At 41.4% G+C, this 19,059-nt stretch overlaps 2 protein-coding genes across 3 annotated transcripts in view; both read right to left on the bottom strand.

The window, feature by feature from the left end:
• The window catches only part of plxdc2b (plexin domain containing 2b), a 79,523-nt gene extending 68,329 nt beyond the window's left edge, over window positions 1–11,194 (bottom strand). The window contains exon 1 of the mRNA XM_007555640.2: window positions 10,507–11,194. Within this exon, the coding sequence (XP_007555702.1) occupies window positions 10,507–10,594 (88 nt within the window). The 5' untranslated portion in view covers window positions 10,595–11,194. The remainder of the gene's footprint in view (window positions 1–10,506) is intronic.
• Window positions 11,195–16,827: 5,633 nt separating this feature from the next.
• Window positions 16,828–19,059, bottom strand: part of malrd1 (MAM and LDL receptor class A domain containing 1) — a 41,833-nt gene continuing 39,601 nt past the window's right edge. The window contains exons 30-33 of one of the 2 annotated variants that reach the window (XM_007555683.2): window positions 18,934–19,030; window positions 18,762–18,822; window positions 17,405–17,512; window positions 16,828–17,311 (exon numbers count right to left, since the gene is read on the bottom strand). In XM_007555683.2, the coding sequence (XP_007555745.1) occupies window positions 17,210–17,311; window positions 17,405–17,512; window positions 18,762–18,822; window positions 18,934–19,030 (368 nt within the window). In that variant the 3' untranslated portion in view covers window positions 16,828–17,209. The remainder of the gene's footprint in view (window positions 17,312–17,404; window positions 17,513–18,761; window positions 18,823–18,933; window positions 19,031–19,059) is intronic. The other variant, XM_016673135.1, reaches the window with a different exon arrangement.

Raw genomic sequence — 19,059 nt, 5'->3', positions numbered from 1 at the left:
CAGGAGAAGATTTTTACCTGTTGTCCGTTTCTCGGTTGAATTTTTGGTTTATAAAACTAGTTTTTACCAAGAATATGTGTATTGTTGTTTTTATATTATGCGATAAAGTAGAACAGTTGAGGGGAAAAATATATTTCACATAAATAAAATGGTGGCATGCAGCCGTATCGAGCCCTCTTTTCTCTGAGGAAGCTAATAAAATCCATGGAAAGCAATTCGTTGCAGGAGGGCTTGTAATCAGAGAAAGAGTCAACAGGTAACTCTGGAAGAGCAGCACAGATCTACAGCTCAGGTGGAAGAATCTGTTCACTCAAGCACTCACTGAAGAGTGTCAACAAGAAAACCATGGTGAAAAAAAAATATTGAGCTTTAAATGCAATATGTGGTTGATGAAACACTAAAATATCGTTCCGACAGGTAAACACAGTGGTGGAAGCATTATGATGTGGGGCTGCCTTTCTTCAGCAGGGGCAGGAAAGCTGGACAGAGTTGGGAGCATGGATGAGGCTAAACATATGAGAATGTCACAACCGGCAGTATGAAAACTTTGATAAAATTCAAATTTACAAGACTCTACAAACCAATTTTCTTTACATTTTTACATAAAATTGACCTGGAGTTTATATATTCTGTTGGCGGGAGTTTGGTTTCAACGATGTCCGCAAAGATCGGCCCGCAGGAAGCCTGAAGCCCAGGGAGTTTGACTTCAATGAGTTTCTTGAACAGACGGTGCCCAAAACTCATAGTTTTGGGTTGTTTTCCACCTGCCATAAATACATGGTGCAAGAATGATGAAAACACAGAAATGCGATGCAACCGACCCGCACTGCGCTCGGCCAGCCATGTGGCCTCCTGTTTACAGTTTCACCATGAATGCAGCGCAAAAGTTGGGAGAACAGCTGGTACAAGGCTCATCCAAGACTGTGTTGCTCTAAATATCCCCTCCAAGCCCCCTTCCAGAAACCTCGGCTGTTTTTTTGTTGTTGTTTTTTTTTCCAGAGAAGTTCTTTATCCTCCCATTCCTCGCAGCCCTGATTCCTGAAGGGTGATGTGATGACCAGCTTTACAGATGTGGTACAGCTGTTAAATCTCCATCAAATCCTTGTGACTAATTTGAGCAGGAAATTAGCAAGAGAAAGAACAACGATGATTATTCTTTGTCCAGCCAGCACAGTAACAAATTATGCCCAGTTGCGCAGGATGTTACAGCAAAGCCAACAAATGTCTGCCAGGAGGTTTTTCCTTTCTGTTTTGTGTTTCAATTTTTTTTTTTTACATTTCCATTCTGTACACCAAAGCAAGCCTCCAAGTACAAAGAGGAATGTCTTTACCAGAAAAGCACATGACAGTAGTTGTCACAACCTAAAGATTTTCCTCTGTCTGTGGATGCAAGGTGGCAAAAAAGAAAACAACTTTGATCCATACAAAGAAAAACCCCAGGTGGCTCTAAGCTTTTCATTTCACCAAAAATCTGCTCTGGCCCCAATCAGTTGCAGATTGCAGAGTTTGGGTCTCTGGAAGCAGTCGGTTTGGGGCATGCACGTTTTTTTTTTTTTTGTTTTTTTTTTTTGTCAGGATGAGTTTGGAGGGGAATGAGAGAGCTGTGGACAGAAGACGCCGGGACACTTTCCGGGCAGAGCAACAAAGGCAGCAATGTTGGACCTACAGCAGTGAAAAACACATCAATGTCTGCCTCGAGGAGCCTGGCACAGCTCTACTAACATTGTCTGAAAACTGTGTACAACATTAACAAGCTAATCACTGAAAGGGGAGCTTTCATTCAGAGGCCGAGCAACCAGTTGCAAATAAAGCTGTAATTGATGGCCTTTGGACTGGACATGCATATAACATGATTAGCAGGCTAATAAATCAGTTTTAAAAAAGGGTTAAATGTGATTGCCAGGACAAGGGGAAAAACGGCCTCTTTTTCCCGTCAAATGCAAGAAAGTCTATCAGCAAATAACAATAAATCTGTCACCATTACATATTAGCCAACAGCTACATTGAGCACTCATGGCATATTCAGAAAACTCAAGGGTTTCCAAACATTTATATTTTACTATGAAGCTATTCCAAATGAAGGTATTCCACTTTTTACAATCACAGTGACTGAACAGAAGAGAATCAAAGCAGTACATGAGCACATATAGGCAAGGTTAACACACCAGGTCTTGATGTCCGATCCCAATTTTTGTTTTTTTTGGGGTTTTTTTTGCTGAAATCCAATTTATTGTAGATGGCTGCTCATCCTACTGAATGATGCCATCACAATCAGAAATCCGCGTGAACAGTTTACGACCCCAAAGCGACCAGCGTGCACAGAAGAAGAACGCTGACGTCATTCAGCAGCGCACTGTTTGCAGGAGTAATAATGGACGCCACTGTGTATGGGTAGATTTTTTTTTTTATTATTCAGAAATGGGAGCCAACAATATTGCCACAAGATCATAACACAAACAAAGCTAATAAAAAGAAAGCTCAATAGAAATGGCCTTTTCTGGAGCACCGGCTGCAAATTCTGTGGAGAACTTGGAGAACCCCTGGAATACTAAGGTTTAAAGACTAAGATGTTTCTTCTGACTGGCTGTGGTATTAACAATTTGCACTAATCTATAGTCCTGACTTGAACTCGATAGGAAATCGAGGATGAGAGCAAGGAGACTGCAATGACTTAGAACTCATCACCAATGATAAATCATCAAAACAGCATGAATAAACTGAACTGGCAAAAATTGTCAAGTCAAAACGTAGGGTGCTGATGGATTTCTGTCAAGTAAGACTGGCTGCTGAAATGAAATCAAAATGTACTTCCACATGGTATAAGGTTAAGGTTGGGAAAACCTATACAACCATTAACTTTAAGTTGAATTGCACAAGATAAATGTAGCATTATACGATAAGACAGCCAGTGAAGATCCTGCATACTGTGTGTATATCATTATCATAATATATGCATCAATTTAGGCTGATCAGAGCCATTACCGGGCTATTTGAAGTTTTACTCTCACCCAGCCTGCATGAGATTCAAAAATATTTTCATTGGTCTGAGAAATCTGCACTTGGAAGATTGGAAATGTGATGTTTTCGCACCAAATTATAATCCAGACTTCCTTCAACTCCTGCCCTGGCTCTCGTCAATGTCAGAAAGGAAGAGTGAAATCCACTGCATATGAACTCATCGCAAACAGGCAAACAGGCAGAGACCAAATGTGAGAACGATGTGAGGCATGTGGAAGTACGCCATCAACCCAGAGAGACTTGCTTTCGGTGGGACAAAGGCGATTCACCGCTGCTGCCGGGTGGGCTGGACGGCTCCTCTGCCACAGAAACACCTCTTCTTTCTTCAACATGCCCAGACAGACTGGAACACTGCGCTCATCTGCCCTTATGATAACAATGCATGTTTACACTTCAGGATCTTCTGCTTTAAACTTAACCGTGCGCATCGGATATTTGGGAGTTTCACTGCACTTTGGTGCAGGGGGCAAAAAGAAAAGCGTCGAGGGTGGGAACAGCACGGCTGATCTGCAGAGCAACCAGGGTTGTTGCATAATTAAAAGGAAATTAAAAAGGCAGTTTCCCATTTTAAAGGTTTTAAAATTGTTTTTTTTACTAAGGATAGCTATATACTCTAGACCTCAGTCATACAACAGAACATTTGAATACAGTTCTGCTATTTATAAGGAATTAATATCTCCATCATTGCTTCATGTCATTGGTTTTCCATGATTTCTTAGTGAACAGGAATCCATAACAGCAGCCCAAAAAAAAAAAAACAGTTTTGTTTTAAAATATCATCCACTAGATAGTGAATGTCAGGTCTAAACAGATATTACAATCAATTTTATCATAAAGGAGATCCGACATGAGCATAAAACCAACTAAATCCATAAGAAATGTTAAACCTTACCTCAAAGGTCCGAAGGTTTTTAGCCTGCTGACTCAGAAAGAGCACAAAAGAGGAACCAATAAGACAATAAGAATGACATTACTAACTTCATAAGAAGAACACCCCAAAAAATCCAATCTTGTAAAGAGACTTTTACCGAAGAAATGCGTTGAATGTGGGAAAAATAAATATTTCCAAATATCACAATAAATTTGTCAAAAACAAAGTTTCTGTTTTTATTATTATTATTATTATTATTATTATTATTATTATTATTATTATCCTTCTTTAGAAGTCTGAAATGGCAAAAATCTGAATTTTAAATTGGCCAGAAGCTTAATCAGTGCATCTCTGCAACAAACCCAAATTTGCACGAATACATACAACAACCCCGTCTTGCCGGCCTTAGCGCTGAAGTTCAGTGTGATTAAACCAAAACAGCTGAGCCAGGGAACCACTCAGCCCACAAGTGACAAACAAATCACACACATACTGATTAATTGGCCTATAATTATAAAGCTCCACAATTGCACAGGCAGGAGGTGTTTCCATTTGCATGCTGTTGCTTCTAGATGATTAGAAAACTAGTGAACGACACCGTTATTGTTCATTACAGCAACATTTATACAGCTCTTGACCCCAAAAATGTAGAGCATTTATTAACTGAGCAGCAAATACCTGGCCTACAACTCAACTGACAAATATGGCCTCTTGCTTCTCCCTCCTGTGGACTGTAAAACACCCCTAATTCCCTTTTAGAAATACTGACCAGAAACTTTCAGGAAGAACATCGTCCAACTACACAGACAGCATAATAATATTGTTAATCAATGAATAACTACTGTACTCGATGTCTTGCAAAAGTGTTACTATACCTAGAACCTGTTCGAACTTTTCACGATACAACGATTTATGGGGTTCCCTCCTGATGCTGCTCCCGCTCATCTGAGAAAAGCGGAAGATGATGGATGAATGCTTGGATGAGATTCCAACTCTAGAATCATTTGAAAAGCCATGCATAATATTCCTTCCACTAACAGACACAGACAGACGTACAGGAAGTAGCGCTTATCTCATAAAATCTTCAAAGCATATGACATTTGTGGTTTTCATGAGTCAAAAGGTGAAGAAGCTTAAAGGGTCTTATTACTTTTGCAAAGCACTTAGTATTCTATTGCTACCACATCGTAATTGAATCCTCCACTGAGAAAGACATACAAGAAGGAAACATATTTGTTACCCGCCTTATCTCTTGCATCGTTATTCCATTAAACTTTACCCCTCTAAAAAGTTTAAATCCATTTCCTCCTGTAAAAGAAAAACCCCAAAACAAACAAAAAAAAACAAAACATTTCCACTTCTCGTCTGATAATCTAATATTCCTCATGTGGCAGCTTCTTTTAGAGGAGTCACCAAGAAGAGCAGATAACAGCCTGACTGTGGCCTGCTGACAGCTTTACAATCATCCGAGTCAAGGCAGGATGATTATTATGAGTGGGAAAATGCCTGTCAGCTATTTACTGGGCCACTAACTTCAACATCCGTGCTGCTTTAACCATCACAGGCCTCTTTCCCATCACTTTTCAAAGGTTCTCCACTGATGCCGAACATAACTCATGTGATTCGGTTTGCCGAACAAATCTCACAAAAGAAAAAGATGCCAGAGTGAAGACCAGCGCCTCTAAGAAGTTGTAACCCAGGCAGAGCTCTGCATCAGCTTTTAGACTGAAGAAACCCCTATGAGAAAAACCCTAAAGAAGGGCTTAAATACGTCGGGCATCATTAACTAGTGGCCTCTTGGCTCTTTGTCTCTCAGCCTATTGAACCCGATGTGGTGCTTCAGCTCTCTAAAGCAGTCGGGGCTGAGCTTTTTCCCGAACCGAGAGGGGCGGTGGAGATGAGCGACAAGGGCCACAGCGTGACGAATGCAGGAACCTGGTGCTGCTGTTTCATGCCGCTGAGAGAGGATCGGGGGGAGGATGATACGGCACGGCCCGCTGCCGCCGCACACAGGGCAGCACAATAAGCCTCGCCGCTGTTGCTGCCCCTCCTTGTCTCTCACCCTCTTAAAGACACCCCAACCCCCTTCATTCATTCCTGGCAGCTCCATTCAGCAGGTCATACAGAGAGCCAATAAGAAAGCTAACTCGGTCTGCTACTCCAAAATGTGCAATGTCAGAAAAATAGCAGACACAGGGAGAGGAATGAGGTGGAGGAAATTCCAAGAGGGGCTCGACAACCAGCTCAAAAGAGGTGGTGGAGATGAAGCCGACTTAAACTCTTCATGAACTTTTCACATTTCGTCCTTCTACGTATTTTATGGAACAGATCAGGAAGGGAGATGACATCAAGCTAAACGTCTTGACCTTCACCTTCAAGTTCGTAGAACTTGTTCCTCTACGTTTGGAGGAAAACTAAACATGACACGTGGTGGCAGCAGCATCATGCTGTGGGGAGATTCTGCTTTAGAACAGAATAGTTTGTAAAAGGTCAATGTTGATTCACATTCCAGCAGCATAAGAACTCTAAATATGCAGCCAGCGCTCCAGGGGAATGGCTTAGATCAAAATACACCCGAGCGTTTGAATAGCCTGGTCAAAGCCCAGATATAAATCCAGGTGAGAATAAGCACCAAGGCTTGTATATTGATGTTCAGACATTTTCCATCCAATGTGACTGAGCTTGGGCTACATTACAATGAAGAATGGGGGGAAAAATTATTCTTTAGATGTCCAAAGCTGGTAAAGACTTGCAGCTGTTTTTGAATTGGCTGATGGGATTCCTTTACATACATTTTTTTTAATCATAGTTGTCATGAAAGCATGAATGGTTTGTTCTTCAATAAATGTTTGTGATCTCCACCATGTGGGATGATTAAGAATCTGAACAGATGTCTTCCCCCACTTTGATGAGGCTACAGAACAAATGGTTGCAGGTTACAGTCCTCTGGTCAGTCGCATAAAATCCCAATAAACCACATTAAGTTTGCGGTTGTAACGTGACAAAATGTGGAAAAAGTCCAAGGGTGTGAAAACGTTTGGAAGGTTTTAAGAGGAAGCTTTCATGGTGGGTGTGTAAACTACTTTTTTTTTTCCTTATAAAGCTTCAGCTGTTTGTTAGAAGAGCCGGTGAGATGTGTTGAGGTAGCTACAGCCTCGGTGAGGCGGGACAGCATCAGCCTCAGTGAGAGGCGGCAGCACACTGACAGCAACATCCAGCTCTTTGAAGGCAACGCAGGTGAAACACGGGTCATGCCGTTTGTAAAAGCACAGAAAGTCAGGTTTGTGCAATTTTAAAACAACTCCAGTTCTAAAAGCTTGCATTTCTGGCTGATTAAAACCCTTGTTTTATGAATCGTAACCCTGCTATCTGTTCTGCATTTGATGGAAGTCACTGATTCAATGCAACCCCCAGGGCTTTTTCAGTTAAGATGCGTTAAGCCAGTTAGAATCTTATGATCAACAAATTTTGACTATTTTATTATTACTCAATTGAATTTTACAGCATTAAACAGAGTCTAATGTGAATATATGATTAATTCATGTAAATTGAAAACAATTCTTTATTACTGCCTTTAAATCAGTTCTATTTGTCCTGTAAAGATATGTTTTTTTGGGGTTTAAAAAAAAACACAGATTGGTGAAAAACAGACACTGCCCATCAACTGACTGACGTGAGGCTATTGTCAAGCATGGTGGTGGCTGCACCATGTCATAGGAAGGTTTCTTTTTTTTTTCCCAGTCACTGGACACGAGGCTGCAAAGATGGTAAAGTGACTAGTCAAATATGGAGCTTCTTCAACAAAGTGCTCTGGAGTGTAAGGCAATGATCTATAGTATCTGAAAAAATAAAATAAAATAAATACAGCCAGCATAACAAAGGAGAGGCTTCAGGAGCAATCTCTGAATGTCCTTGAGGGGCCCAGTCAAAGCCTGGATTTAATTCAAATTTCCAAAAACGGCTGTCCACCTCCACCACCTGTCAAGCCTGACTGACTGCGATAGAAATCTGAAGAGAAGAATGGGAGAAAACAGAATAGGTGTGCCAATCTTGCCGAGACACAACCAAGACGACTCGAGGCTTGAATTGTTGCCATGAAACTTGTAAACTAATGGATGTGAACACACGTAGCTTTTGCATTTTTTTTTTATTTTCTGTTTTAATCAACAACTATTACATTTTTTTTCTTTTTGTGAAAACATAATAGCAGCCCACACAACAGGAGCCGGTAAGCTAATGTCAAGCAATTCATTAGAGTCCTCATTACAGAGCTACATTTGGCTGTAAGCACACACCATCCATGCGCCCGAGCGTGTGCATGACTGCAGAGGCAGCTCCTGGCAGCATGATGGATGAAGAACAGGGCGTCTGCGCTGGAGACGTCCACGCTGCTGCAGTCTGGGACCAGCCTACAACCCCTTTCAACCTCCTCCAGAGTACGAGGAAAGGAAATTCCACACGCAGCCGCAGTCTTCGCACATTAACAGCCTCCAAACACAGAGCTTTTAACATCAAACCACGTAGTTAAATGAGCCAAGCCTCTCTCTCCACTCCCATCGCATGGACAGACACACTCCAGACTGTAGTGGAACATCTCCATCGCCCCCCCTCCCACATTCAGGGGAAAGCAACAGAGCACAAATTGACCCAAAAAGTCAGCCCCAATTTTCTGAGAGTGCCACCGCTGAGTGTGGCATGGAACCTAAAAGAAAAGAAAAGAAGAAAAAAAAAAGGATGCACTAAGCTGACAGGATGTTGTGTAATTTTACCCAGATGTTCTCTAGTTCATCTGACTAATAAATGCAAGGAGGGGAAATGAATTCTTCAGCCGCTCCTCACATCTTAGGCTCTGCTGGAGCTAACGTGATACTTTTCCAAGGGACTGAAAGCTTTCTGGGAGTGAATGGTGCATTAAATCCTCCCCGTGGAGCGGCTGATTTTGGAAACGTCATTTTGTGCTCTATTAATGAGCACCAATCTAAGCGAGGACAGGGGGGCTCCTGGTTCCAGCTGCACAGGCGTTAAGGTCATCCAACAAGCAGGGGAGCACCTCGTCTAAAAATACTGTCCTACATACAAATTCGTCCAGCTTGCCCCAGGAGAGGGTTTTATTTTTGTACATGTTGATGCGGGGCTAAGATTTCCTCCACTTATATTTTCCAAAACCTCTATCTATAATCTGCAACTGTCTGCAAAAATGCATGTGTGTGAGGGTCTGCAAAACATTCCTACGCATCCCTGAGGCATGCCATCACACACACATGTGAGTTTAATCTGCAGTCACTGTCAGCGGAAGAGAATTTCCCTGACCGCTATCTGGAGTAAAAAAAAAACAAGACCTCGCGTGTGTGTGAGCTGAATCGCAAAACTTATCACGTCGTTAAGATCTGAGGTTTCAGGGGAACCGTTGGTGTCGTCGGCCTCCGTTCTTCATAGTGGCCTTGTAGCTCCACTGTGGAGGAAAAGGAACTGTACAGGTTTTTTTTCCCCCTGATGTGTGAGAAGTTGCAAATAGGCGATGTTTTTTCTACAGCACTTTAGGCATTTGCTGCTTACAGATTGCTGGTGTGGTGATATTTGAGATTTAAAAAAAGACAGCATTAACAAAAATGAACTTGAATACATTTGAAAGCTGATTTCATTTACTCAGTTACCTTTAGATAAAGGTGACTGAATTCCTACCTGGAATTCAGTTGAAAAAGTAATTGCATCTCTTATTAAATCATGACTTAATAGTGATTCACAGCATCTCGTGGTTCAGTTTAAGCAGCCACACCCAGACCAGAAAACTGTCAAACTTGTTTAATCATTAAATCACTTGAGTACCTGTAGATGCAGGGTAAAACATCTAGAAAACGAGCGTTATGTGTTTAGTTTAATCTGCTGATTTGATATTGGGACATTTATGTAGCCTCACACAAAGGGTAAAACACTAGCTAACTTGTCAATGCCTTTAGCCACATCTTACTGGGAAATTTGGTACCACCAAACATTCACAAACACGGTACGGTTTTGTGGAAGATTCAATGGCAGCAACTTCTGCAAACTTTGCAAGTTAGCTGCTGTCAGTAATGGCAGTATATGATTTAGTAGCACTTCTTAAATAAGAACTGCTGCTGAAGGACCACCTTCTGCAGACCCTTTGGTAAATCAAAATGCAGGAAATGAACATTTTGGGAAGAGAAAAATACACTGCATCCATAAACACAATATAAATCTGAGCCATCCCATTTCTAATGCCGTCCAGGTCAACCGCCCATACTCCCAAACAAAACATATAGTACATCTCATCCAGTCCGACTAAATGTTGTGCATGCTGAGTAAATCAAATTATATAGTCGTTATAAAATTAGCATGATCTTTAAAAAAAAGTACTTAAAGTTGGGTCATGAAAGCCTTTTTTTTCTTTTTTTTTTTTAGTTTAATGATCTAATGAGTCCTAAAAATAAAGCAACAACAGCCTGAGGGAATTTTTCCTGCACACATTATAAGAGTCTGACAAACAAGCGGGTCCCTGCTGCACAACACATCCACTCTCCACCAGCTTTGTTGTATTTTCGTTACGGACAAGCTCTGGTCCTAACACGCAGGTCCGAGTAAAGGCTGAGGGTTCTTACCGTCGCCGAGGTCCGCTCGGATATTCCACACACAGAGCAACAACGAAACAACTCCAGCGAGAAGGTTGAACGTCTTCACAGCAGCCATATCCAAGTTCTCTTTATTCCGCTGTTTTTAATTCTTGCTTTTTTCCCCCCACCACCACCAGCGGAGTCCGTCTTCGCTCCTGCACCGACAGCGCCAAACTCTCCAGCAGCCAGCCGTCCCTGCTGCTTTTTAAAAGAGCAAAGACCTGCCTGCGCTGCACTGAGCACTGATTGTTTTTTTTTGTTGTTGTTGTTTTTTTGTTTTTTTCCCCCCCTTGTCTCCAAATGTGCGCCGCTCTGCGCGCTCCTCGGGCGCGCTCTGAAATGAACCAGAGCTGATGATGGCTGGGAAAAAGAGAGTTTAAAGCGTAAAAAAAAAGAGAGAGAGAGAGAGAGAGAGAGAGAAAGATGCAGCTCAGCTCCACATGGTGCTGTGGTCCCAGCTGCTGGGTGCAGAAAGAAGCTGAAGAAGGCGCTCCTGGAGAACACGGTGCGCTCTCACCGTCATCAGCTCCCCAGAACCAATGGCTTTCATCCACCTTCGAACCCGCAAAAAATGAGACCCCCCCAGGACGTTTAATTTTCCCAAACAAATTTAGAATTATTGGAGACAGATTCTTCTTTAACAGGGCTACACCTGTTTAAAGAGTTTTAATATGAGGGGGTGCCAATAAAGAAGGAACATATGTTTTTCATGGTTCTTGTTCTAATTTTGGTGTTAGTTTTTATAATGAAAGGTCTTGTCATCCTTCACCTTTTGCACAGTGACAGGTTAGTTAGAGCGCCCTCTTCAGGTGCAAAAGATTTTGCATTAAAAAGTCTATTTCTTGGCTGGAACACAATTGGAGGAAACGGCGACATATATATAAAATGTAAAAGATTTTATAATCTTTTGCTGCTAGATATAGATAACTTTGTTTCTCATATGTTCTTCAATTTCCACATGTTAATTGTATGTCATGCTGATCAGTTTGATGTCCTGGATCATTTAAGTGTGTGACAATAAAGCAAGAGAAGAAGCCTGTGCATAATTTTGCCACAACTTTGTACATAAGCAAGTTGGTCCTCATGAAGTCAAATGACTTGGTCTCATAAAATGTTGTTAATGTCATCACAAACTGTGCAGTGCCAGACATTAAAAACCTCTCACGGTCATTTGGTGCTGTCCTGTCACATGAGATGAAACACAAGTCCTCTTCATTGCTTAGCAGGAAGTCTGCACAGGAACAATAACTTTGACCACACGTTTGTCCCAATTAAGACACTACTGTGGAACGTCACCACAATGGAAACATCTTAAAAAACAATTAAGCCAAAAATGTAATATCAGAAAACAGGAGTAAATTTCATACTGTATTTGGTTGTTTTTTATGTATCACTGCAGCTTCTTTACTGCAGTGACTCAAAGACATTATGACCATTTATGATGGAGACATCTGTCCACAGTCAAATTAGCCTTTTCACACAAAATCCAACCCATTCTTCACACGTCTCTTCAGCAGGCAAAGCAAAGCAGTGCATGTAAACCACAATACTGTAAGCCTCCAGAAAGATAGATGTTATGCAATACATGTTGTGCAATGTATTAAAAGCCACAGAGCTTAAAAAAGGAAAGGTTTTCACCATTAAAAAGAACTGACTTCAGCATCCATCTAGCCAGCGAAAGTTCACCTGTAGTCTAATCTCAGTACATATCCAGCTGTTCTGTGAAGGCGTCAGAGGACAGCATCATGAAGCGACACAGCAGATGGGTCAAGAAGAAAGATGGAGAATTTTAAAGCAGTCAAAATATGCATTTTATTTAAACATCTCAAAGAACTCTGCTCAGTCAATCTGAAAAATGTAAATAACTAAGAGATGGTATCCAACTAAGCTGACAGGCAGCATTGGAGAAAGCTATGGAGGAGCTACAGAGATTCCTTCGCTCAGGTAGGTTCATCTGTTGAGAGGATAACTATTTGTCATGAACTACAGAAATATGACTGATGAAGAGTGAGGAGACAGCCACCAGACGTTTGCCGGTCCGAGCTGAGCTGAGCTGAGCTGTTATATGATTTCCCATTTTGGTTTAATAAACGAAAAATACGAGTCTATTTATTTATTTATTTTTTCATTTTTCATTTCAAAAGTAAAAACAAACTGCCTGAAAATACACGGACCGTGGGTGCTTCTAGGGAACGACTTTCACGTCAGACTTGCAGAAGTGACAGAAAGATGAGCGACCAATGAGCGAAAAGGTTTCCACAGCAGAAGTGGCTTCCAAGGATTTCCTCTGCAGAGGCTTGAAACCTTTGGGTTTGGATAGTGAGAAAGAACAAAGTGTCCATTTACCACATGTGTTTTATCTGCGGGACCATAGGGGATAACCTGTGGAGTTCCCAGTAGAGAAAGGAACTCTACAGGATGGAAACCAAAAGAGAGAAAAAAAAAAAAAAACAACTATGGAAAGCAGAAATTCCAGATCACCTCTCTGATCTGGTTTGATTATTGGAAAGATAATGACCTTTTTATTAGATACTGTAGGGTTAGAGGTTGGGTAAACAGTCCAGGTAGGAAGAAGAGATCCAGAATGAGCAAGGCAGCAATCGACGTCTTTGTACATGAAGCAAAGTGCACAGCAAAAAAGCAGAGAAACTCACAGAACAGCTAGGGAACTGGCAGTAGTCAGGAGACAGAAAACAGGCCAGGTGCACATCAGGAATTCACACATGGATCATGCAAAGTCTTTGTCAAGGAGGAAGACAAAGTCTGCATAGCAGGACTTTGCATAGACTGCAGCACAGGTAAGAGCCATTAGCAATAAACAGCCAGCAGGAGCAGCAGAAGCACAGGTGAGAGAGAGCAATGAGCTAATCAGCAGGGACAAGAGGAGCAGCATGACTCATGACAGGAAACATGGGAAACAGAAAAATCCCGACAGGATGCACAGAAAGCAGGAAAGAAAGGACCAAGACTGAACGTATCATTTACTTTTTTTGATCCCCAGAGGCTCAAGCTCTTTGTGAAATTGTTGCAGAGCTCTTATAGAAAGAGCTGAGGCTGTGGGTGATGAAGCATTCTGCATCTCTGGATGGAAGTTGTCCTTACACCCCTCCAGCTCCAGCATTAACCACAATCACTCACAGATAGAATGAACTTTAGCTTGGCTGCAGATCCAACAGCACTTTGGTCTCCCGGGAGGTGGGAAGGGGAGGGGGGGGGATTTAAAAAGCCTCAAGACATTCTGGACGTCATTACTGAAAAGTCAGGTTCTTTGGGTCGGATGGCGCTGGCAGGTGAAACACTTTCCACTGAGTCGAATCCAGCTAGCTGAGTTTTGTCACCGAAGTGTTTTTTAACGATCGACCAGTTAATAAACAGAGAACAAAGAAGCCATGTGGCAGTCAGAAACCACAGAAAGAGGAAAAAAAAAAACAAAAAGAAAAACTTCAGGGGAAACAAGTTACACTCTGTCTTCATCTTTCCATTTGCGCATTTCACATTATTGCCCTTCAAGTGACATGAACGGGAGCTGAAAACATTTTGTTTCTCCCTCAGTGGAAACTGTGCTGCACAGGTTTACTTACTAGAACTGGATTCTGTGTATGAGAATGTCATGGACGAAGGCTAATAAACGAGCTCTTTATGGCGGCGTTTGCGCTTTTCCTCAGTGTCATATAATACCAGCTGCTGGGTTGCTGGTTTCATTAGTCAACTGAATGCGTATGAAGGGACTCCACATGACAAACATGTATCAACGACAATTAGATATTCTGCCAAACCTAAAGATTTACAGATAGATGGGAAGTTCCACATGTGCTGCTTGAAGATGATGTCAAATCAGCTCTAATTCATTTTTTGATCTGATGTTTACTGAGTCACACCATAGCAGAAGATAAAATCACTGGATCCTTAAGAAATATACCATCAGAAATCAATAGAATGATTTTATTTTGCATTTATAAACCCTAAGCTTTGTATCCCTCAGATAAATGTTTTCTTTTTAAAGAATCTCACTCTTACGGCTCATTCAGAAAGCCCACATCTAGAGCCACGGTTTTATTTCTATGTTTAGGTTTTAGAATAAAGACAAACAATTAACTGTACAAGAACAGAATAAACGTATTTCCTTGTATTTTATTTTCACGGAGAACGAACTTTAAAAGTCACATACATTGTACCTTAGTAGAAAAAGAATTTGGGGAATAAAAAAATAATAATTTTAAGCAAGTCACTAGTTTAATTCTATTGTGGGAAATCCATGCAGAAAAACAAATCTAGACTTTTTTTTATTTATTTTTTTTACCTTCATATTAAAACACTCCTCGGCTGTTTATCATCTCAAGCCAAAGAGATACAGGTTGTAAATCCCTGAACCAGGCAGGCAAATAATATTTAACACAATATTTGCCAAAGTCATTGAGATACTTGCCTTTACACATTGAGCTGTAATCACATCCCATTCCTCAAACAAGGGCTCTGAAAGGATGCTTGCTGTGTACAGTCATGTTGGGACAGGAACAGGTCATCAAGAAACCGTTCCCTCAATATTGGAAGCATGAAATTGTCCAAAATGACTTTCTTTTACTGGAACTAAGGAGCCACACCCAACCTTGGATATCCATAAAGCTGTCTTTGCTCCGTTCTTGAGCTAACCTGACAGCCACAGGAAGTCTGGACGTCTACAGCTGTTGACTCCACTGAAAGATGGCCCCCAGCTTCCTCTGACCCCACTCTGATTTTATGTGACCCCACTGCATAAAATGTTCCCAGATTCCTTCCTCTGACAGCTGACTGTGGAATAAGCAGGAGGGAAAGAGAGTTTACAACCTGACTCATTGCACAGGTGGCATCCTATCACAGCTGGAGTTCACTGAGGTGACCCTGTACTTTGGGAAGGTGGTGTATCTGTAGCGGAGTCATTCACCAGTACAAAAAACACCTCTGAAAAGCAGTCCTTTATTAATCAAATAGAAATATCAGCATTCAGCAGTCACAATAGTCAGTTATAATGGCCAATGTATCTATTGAACAGAAACGGAAGCGTAAATTGTTCAAATTTGAGAATCTTTCAAAGTCTACGCCAACATTTGCAAGCCAACGGGAAAAAAAATAAATATTTAGCCGCACAAAGGCACCAAACTAAACTGAGTCTTTTTGAACCCTTTTGCAGCCTCCAGAATCACTGCACATTTAATCAGAAACAGCTCACTGGTCTTCTTCTTCTGTCTTTTGCCGAATCAATGAGCTGGAAACTCTAGTAGACGGTCAGCAAAGAGTGTCATGCTCAGTGAAAACAGAGGTGAAACAGTCATTTTGTCATGCACTCACACTAAAAAAGATAAAAAAAAAAATAAAATAAAAATGCTGGGCTGCTCCTCTGTCCAGTGAGAACCCTTACTGTACTCAACCAAGACAGCACTAAGTGGAAGCTTGTTAACAAATACAAAAGTCAACTCTTATTTTCAAATAAAAGTCCCCGAAGGCTCTCGCAGATGAACTTTACAGGAGCACTTTCATTACAGAGACGTCTCTGAACAGCGATGTATGCAAAAAATACACGGTGACCTTTTGGCTGGACTGAGCCTGGTGGTGAGCACAACTGTCACAATAGCTGGAAAGGGGAAAAAGCTGACTGATGTTGCTTCAGAAACAAAAGCTCGTGGCACGCAGTGGCTCCTCTCTGAGCCATTCAGCTGCACGAATAACGAAGCTACCAGAGAGAGTTTTCCCAGGTCAGACACACCGATTGCTGCAGGTTTTCGGCCAGCTGCTGTGCATGACAAGTGGAAAGCTCTAATGTTTGTGTGTGCATGTTTGATTGTTGTGAGGTGGAAGGGGGGAAAAAAAACCGATGGAGAGACTGCAAAAAGGCTGAGCTGTTGCTTTTTCGGTGGCTGAGCTTGGCAGCAAATTTCTTTCACTGGATTGTATTTTTCATTTCGGCGGCCTGACGTTGTTCATTTTTATCAAACCGGTGGACGTCAAATATGTACTGCACTTACACACTCAACGGAGACTCTGCTGTGATGGAGAATCTGACAAAAATGACTGATTCTATCAGCTTCGCTTATTGTGGAACTAAAAGACAACCTGAAATCTATGGTGGCGGCATCTCCTTATTTCTTGAGGCAGAAATAAGTTGATGTATTTAAATAGGCATAAATGTGTTTGTGTAGAAAGCCTTAAATAAAACCTATTCTTCATTGCTGAAGTATAATCTGACTCTGAAAATTCAATAAAATCCACCACAAAGTATTTTGGGGTGATTTCATGTGACCCACTGACACGAAATAGTGCAAAAGTAGATGGGGGTGGGGGGATATATCATTTTATAAGTATTTTAGTTGTTACAGTTTTAGTCTCTTGACATGCATAGATGGTGAAAGCATACATCAAAAGACTTGCATCTGTAGTTGAAACAAAAGACATTTTCATAAAACATTTTTTAGTCTGGTGACTTATTTTTGGGTTGTTTTTATGTAATACTTGATCAAAAAAAATAAAAAAAAACATTTACAACAACAACAAAAAGAACTAACATTTCAAAGATTTTCTTCACAATTTTCCCAAAAGTTCATATCTATACAATATGCATAAGTTGTTTTTTTTTTCTCTCTCGCTATTATTCAGATTACCGATGTGTTTCAACATCATGGAAACATGCCAAAAACCAATCCATCAAGTTTTATCGATTTTATTCTTCTGAGCTTCTCTTGCCAGCGCCATTAGTGTCACAGGGGTAATTGTACATTGGGTTGGAGAAGGATAGCTTGGCGTCTTTCCAGTTTGAACCCTGCTGCAGATAAATGCAGAAAGAAGAGACGAGGATCACATTACAGACACGTATACGCACAGTCGGAGGTCAAAAGCCGAGGCGGAGACAACTCACCTCCACCTCTCTTCTCCAGGGGTAGACGCTGATAGGAAGCCCAAGACCGTCACTCGTTTTGGGGTTAATGGGTGGACCGCTGTCTGGACTTTTGTCCTCTGATGGATTCTGAGAACAACAACAACAACAAAAAAAAAGATTAGATGAGCTCTGATGTGCGAGAGCACTTGGACAAGGGGAAGTGACCGGACTGACCTGTTATGCAGCCAGGCGTTTATAATTACATCCCTAACCTCAATAAAAACATTTCATCGTCTACTATCTTCCAGCGCTCTGCAAAACAAGTGCTGAAGTGGCAGAGATATGAGTTGAGACTCACACTCTCTAATAATAGCTGCATCCTCAGTGGTAGGATGGCAGCAGAGGGACGCTGACAATGTCAGTATTAATGCACAAAGCAGAACTGCTTTATAATGTATTTGTGTCTGTGCTGAATCAAACTGCTGGACAACGAGCTGTACATTTGTTATTAAGCAACACATTTTTATATTTATATGCGTTTTTGATTTATATTTCTCTGAATTAATTTTAAAATGCTACGAAAAAAAAACCTGGAAGATGGTTGGATAGACAGAGCAGGCCTCTCCACACCGGAGAGTTATTACTTCTCTTATGGATGTTTGTTTTACGTAAAAAGGTTTTATGAGACACATCAGGAAAAAGACACAGCACAGTTTATTCCATAATAACCACATTAAATTTCATTATAGTGGAGGCACTCCAAATCCCTTCTAGTGTTCTTATTTGACTTGGTAACCAGATAAAAACGACTTTCTACGTGTCTGAACACATAATTCACTCGTTTTCTTCTCCTGATCCCCTCATATGAATCCCCCAAAGTCACACATCAGCCATTACAGCAACGGAACGGCTGTGATCGTATCGTCTCCTGTGTGTGTGTGTGTGTGTGTGTGTGTGTTGCTTCTCATGATGGCAAGGAATGACTATTGAGATTAAAACTGCAGGGAACAAGGCGTGCAGTCGGTGAACAATAATAGCAACATCTGTGTGAGAATTAAACCTTTTTTGTTCGAGCAAACGCTGCTACCCAAAAGGCTTTGTATCTTTTGGTTTGGCAGCTGATCACGCTGGTTGTTTATGGTCCTACATGTGTCGCAGAGTGTGTACTGAGCAGCCCCTAAACACTGCAGAGGGACTCATGAGAGGCTAAATCAATAATCCTAAATCAAAAACCTAATCAGGCAAAAAGGCTTGGCAATCACCTTCTGACCTCCTCTCATGTTGGCTCCACTTATTGAATAAGTGTGGGACCAAATGGTGGAAAAATGAATTTTGTGCAGCTAAGAAACCCAAAATGACTCCACCGGTGATTGATTGGACATTTCTGTGCACTGACCTCTGCTCTCCAGTCAAAGCTCGGATTATCCATCACGCCGTATTTCATTGGGTCAGCTTTTCTGTGGATCCAGTAAAACATGCTCATGACTTTATAACCGAGAACCGGTTATAAACTGGCAGAACCGGGATCTTATATATATACATATAGAAACAGAAAAACCAGGACTCACACAAAGCCACATTTTTTCTTGCACAGGGCAAGAAAGCACACGGCGAGTCCAGCCAAGAGCAGCACGAGGCCTATACCGATGCCAGCGTAAACCGAATCTAGACAAGAGGGACGAATTCGATCCTGT

The sequence above is a fragment of the Poecilia formosa genome, unplaced genomic scaffold (assembly GCF_000485575.1).
Source record: "Poecilia formosa unplaced genomic scaffold, Poecilia_formosa-5.1.2 Scaffold71, whole genome shotgun sequence".
Taxonomy (NCBI): Eukaryota; Metazoa; Chordata; class Actinopteri; order Cyprinodontiformes; family Poeciliidae; genus Poecilia; species Poecilia formosa.
Note: the sequence above shows the minus strand (reverse complement) of the source record. Positions and strands in the feature narration are given on the sequence as shown.